The sequence below is a fragment of the Rosa rugosa genome, chromosome 1 (assembly GCF_958449725.1).
Source record: "Rosa rugosa chromosome 1, drRosRugo1.1, whole genome shotgun sequence".
Classification (NCBI taxonomy): Eukaryota; Viridiplantae; Streptophyta; class Magnoliopsida; order Rosales; family Rosaceae; genus Rosa; species Rosa rugosa.
In genome coordinates this window covers 64,248,291-64,253,061 of record NC_084820.1, presented here as the reverse complement: position 1 = coordinate 64,253,061, position 4,771 = coordinate 64,248,291, and the positions used below count along the sequence as shown (strand labels likewise).

Genomic DNA, 4,771 nt, shown 5'->3' with positions numbered 1-4,771 from the left:
GAGTTAATGAAATCCACATTTCTTTAAAAAAAAAAAGCAGCCGAGAGTTTTAAATACACAAACTAAGTCTAAAAGAGTCTAGTCTTAGAAATAAATAATAATAATAAACCTTTCTTTTAAATGAAATAAAATAATAACTTGGATATATATAATTTAGAAAATGGTATTTTCGTTTATGTAATGATCATATACTAAATCAGACAGGGACACCACAACTATACTGGAAACTTTTATTTAGAGCTAAGCAATAATGCAGTATCATGTTAATTGCCCAAAAGAATACTACAATACCATACAATAACTAATTACATATATCTTACAATTACTATAATACAATTACATATATCTTACAATTACTTGACGATCAAACCAAATGACCAGTAGGAAAAAACCATTACGTGCTCGTTTGATGATCTTCAGATCTAGCTCTTGGAGATAGTTGAACATGCAGCGCTCTTAGTCTGAGATCGATGAAGCTGTTGATGTATTATTGCTTGGTGCATGTGAGCTCTGGCTTGCAGATGACTCGGTGAAGAAAACTATGTGCTGGCTCTCTCCAAAGAGTTGGAGAGATCTTGGAATTGAGGGCAAGTTCACATTCAAAACCCCCTCGAGAATCTGCACCACTTGACCCATTGATGGTCTATGAGCCTCATCATCTTGGACACACCAGCAAGCAACTCTAAGAACCCTCATGATCTCTTCCACATCACCATTTCTCCCTAATTTCGGGTCCAATAGGCTCAGCACATCGCCTTCTTCGTTACTCGTGATCACGCCAGCAGCCCGAGTTGGGAAGAATCTAACTTTGCCGTCTTCAGATGGCTCAGTGTTTCGTCTTCCTGATACAATTTCGAAGAGCATCATTCCGTAGCTGTAAACATCAGCTTTTGCTGTGACTGCCATTCCTGAAATCCACTCTGGTGCAAGATAGCCCGGCGTGCCTCTCATTGTGGTCAGGACTCGGCTGAATTCTCTTCCAACAAGCTTTGCCAGGCCAAAGTCTGCTACTTTGGGACAAAGTTTGGTATCTAGGAGAATGTTCTCTGGCTTTATGTCACAATGTATGATACAATCTCTACATTTCTCATGAAGATAAGCCAACCCTCTTGCTGTACCCAGAGCAATTTGGTATCTTGTATTCCACTCCAAAGCATCGCTTGGACGATTGAAAAGGTGAGCATCCAGAGATCCATTAGGCATGTAATCATAGACCAACAACCTCTTAGAACCTTCAGAGCAGAACCCACGAAGCCGAACAAGATTGACATGTTGGATTGTCCCAATTGTGCTGACTTCTGTTCTGAATTGCTTCTCTCCTTGGCTAACACTTTCGAGCTTCTTCACTGCTATGACTGATGAATCAGGCATTGTGCCCTTGAAGACAGAACCAAAACCTCCTCCCCCCAATTTCTCCGAGAAGTTCTTTGTTACTTCTTGAAGATCTCTATACTCAAATGCCACCAATGAACCCTCCACTGATTTTCCAATCACTCTATATCTGTTTCTCAACACTCTAAACGCAATAAGGCCTAAAAGAACAGCTATCCCAACAGCTGAGCCTACTGCAACACCGATAATCAATCCCTTTTTACTTTTTGGATCCTTAAACTCGGAAGCTGCAAGTCTGAGGTACAAAGTTTTTCCATCACCGTCATCTGCTGTGAGTTGTTGCAGATTCAAGAGATCTCCAATCCATATTGAACATCCATTGCTATCGTAAGCATAAGCAGTGCAAGAGCGGTTACTTAAGCAGATTGATTCACATTGCGCAGTATTCCCAGCCTCTACAGACACTTCACCATCAGGCAAAGACATGCTAGGCATTTCGAGAAACCGGTCTTGCTTCCCATTATTGGTAGTAGCATTAGCAAAATTCAGCACAGTCCGTCTTTTGCAGCCACCAGAATAAACCTGCGAATTCCAATCCACCTTCAATTTCGGCTCAAAACCATATAAACAATTACAGAAGGGCAATGACTTCTCATTGCATCTGCCAAATGCACCACAATAGGAATAAACCTCACATAGTTTCCTCGGCTGAGACCAAAACATGTTCCATCCCTGAGATTTCAACCAGGACTCTTGCTTAACCTGACCCGATACATCCATTATGAATCGAGATGTGATGCTAGGATTATAAACAGAATAGTTGAAGTAGCTCTCATTTTTGTTTTTAACATAGCTGAAGTTGTAGATATAGTTACGCCTCATCTCAGGAACCAAACTGAAAATACGACTCTTTGCATCCCAAGCTCCACTGGTCCAATACTGCTTAGACCTATTCCACAGTGAGAAATATGCATCACTTCCATTCGGGTCAAGCACGAGAGAGTAAATACCCGGTGCAGGATCCTGAAAATTCTTCCATGAAGTCAGGACTTGGGTTCGATTTGTAACAGTGTTGAACCCAATTCTAGCTTCTGGTAGCCAAGTATGAGCTGGATAATCAAAACTTTGCCATAAAGGCAAAGATGAATTAGACCCAGCTCTTAGCACAAGGTTTCCATTATCTAAAAGAACTACATGTATAGAAGAGGCTGAACTTGAACTGACATCTGTGGACCAAATTGGTGTTTTGGACTCATTAAACAGTACCAACTTACCATCTGAGATTCTCAACTCTGAAGAAAATCTATCAGAGACTGGCTGCACCCTATTGGCCACCCAGACTATGGTTTTCTCTGGCACTACTGTCTTGTAGTACCACATGCCTATGTAGTAGTTTGAAGTATTACCTGCCTTGAAGAAACCCAGCTCAAATTTCCCACCAGCTGAAACAATGGTTTGGTCACCAGAGAGAGACTGGTTTGCTGTGATGGTGTCAGCTCCAAAGCAGATATGGGACTTGAGGCATAGGCTTAAGAAAAGCAAGGAAAGCAAGAATTTTGGGTTTGTTTTGGACTCCATGGCTGCAAAGAAATATTTGCAGACAAGGTAGAGAACTAGAGATACTGGCATTTGGTACCAGAACTCAAATTTATTGAGTGAATGAATGAAGAGAAAGAGAGGACTACAAAACTTCTACCCCATGCTTTGGGCATTTGCAAGAGTGGACTTGGCAGCCGTACAGGTCCCAAGTCCTCGAAGAGTCAAATATAAGATTTTTTTTTTTTTTTCCCAAAGTCAAATCCCACTATAAACTCCATTCTTTATGCAACAGAAAACAACAAAGCTTCATTCTTTATGCAAGTAAATGTTTCTGAGATTCCATGGGTCAACCATGGAATATGATCCAATTCACGAATAATACTGGAACGCATAGAAATGTGGTATGTGAACAATTTTGAAGCAGTAGAAGCTTTGTCGCCGCAAATGACCAAGTCAAATCCCCATTTACATTGGCATTATATGGTAAAAGGGTGATTATGAATCTAACATATGAGCAAAAATCTGGAAATTGGACCCACGACCAGATTTTTCCTTGGATTTCTGCCGTAGGGGATAGGCTATACTTTCTTGGATCTCTGTCTTTTTGATGCTGAATTTTTTTGTTGAATAAGAGACTTGGTATCCCTTTCTCTCGGACCAAAATCTTTCACAATCCAAATAAAGAGGTCTTTGCAACTTGAAGATGGCGGTTCACCGATAATCATCAGTGGAATCACACGGAAGCAATCTGAACCCTTCATTTGGTGTTTATAATGAATATTGAAACCTACCTCAGTACTTCATCATCGGTGCAATAACAAGGCTTTACGTATGAGTATATGAAGGGAATAGGTATCCATTGGCCCTGCGTATGTGCTTATGTGAAGGTTCCATCATCTATTTTTTCTCTGTTCTTTAAAAATTTGAGTCAAATGAATATTTTATGCTGTGCTCCTAAATGTGTTCATTACTTTACAGTTGAGGAAAGAGATGATCGGTCGTCTAGTGATTTACAACATCGTCAAGTTTAAAATATACAAACTTAGGTAAAAGAATGAATATTCCAATTATGCTTATAATAAACGTCGTCAAGTTGCAACTTTTACAAATCATACCCGTTTTAATAAGTATGCGTATAATAAACGTCGTGTATAGAGAATTTTCACTTTCGATTTTCCAAGACATTGGATCGGACCTCCATCTAAACCTAAGAAGCATCAAGTCAAAGCATAATGGAAGGTTTGGGAGAAGACTCAGAAGAGCAATATCGTTGTGGAAGTAATAATTCGATGTCAACATGATTGAGGAATTAGTCTATGGTTGTGGACGAGCCAAACGAAACATCAGGGTGTGCATGATGCTAGTGTTCGGAGCAAGTGCTCCTCATGCTTGCCACAACTCTAATGCTGGAAGTGAAGTGAATAAGAAGATGAGTGATTCGTTTTCTTTCTTTTTCGGAGGTTAGGATATCGATCACATCTGTAGTTTCACTGCATTCGACACAAAAATTGATTATGGTTGCCCTAGACATGGACATGAGGACCTTTACAGCTACAGCCCAGCTTAATTGCAATTGACAACTGATAGCAACATTAAGGGTATCGAATGATACAGAGAGACTCACTGCATCAAGCTCCAAGGAAAACCCTTCATGTCTTGATCCTCAAGCATGACTCACAACACAGATCGAGTCACAGACAAAGGTAGCCCTCAAACAGTCTGTCTCTAACTTATTGTACACTTGTACCATTCCCATTACTCAACTCCCCTTTCCACGAGTAATTTGATTAATGATAGCTCGACAGAAAGTAGAATTGTCTTACGTAGTGACATAGTGACTAATGATGTTATAAGGCCTGCTCACCTAAGGGACTGTGATGAACAAGTGAATCTGACGGTT

At 40.2% G+C, this 4,771-nt stretch overlaps 1 protein-coding gene across 1 annotated transcript; it reads right to left on the bottom strand.

The window, feature by feature from the left end:
* Positions 1 to 210: 210 nt before the first annotated feature.
* LOC133726106 (G-type lectin S-receptor-like serine/threonine-protein kinase At2g19130) lies at positions 211 to 3,246 on the bottom strand. Its single transcript, XM_062153583.1, has one exon. It carries the CDS (start codon positions 2,959 to 2,961, stop codon positions 457 to 459), a length of 2,505 nt encoding a protein of 834 aa, XP_062009567.1. The 5' UTR covers positions 2,962 to 3,246; the 3' UTR covers positions 211 to 456.
* Positions 3,247 to 4,771: the final 1,525 nt, after the last annotated feature.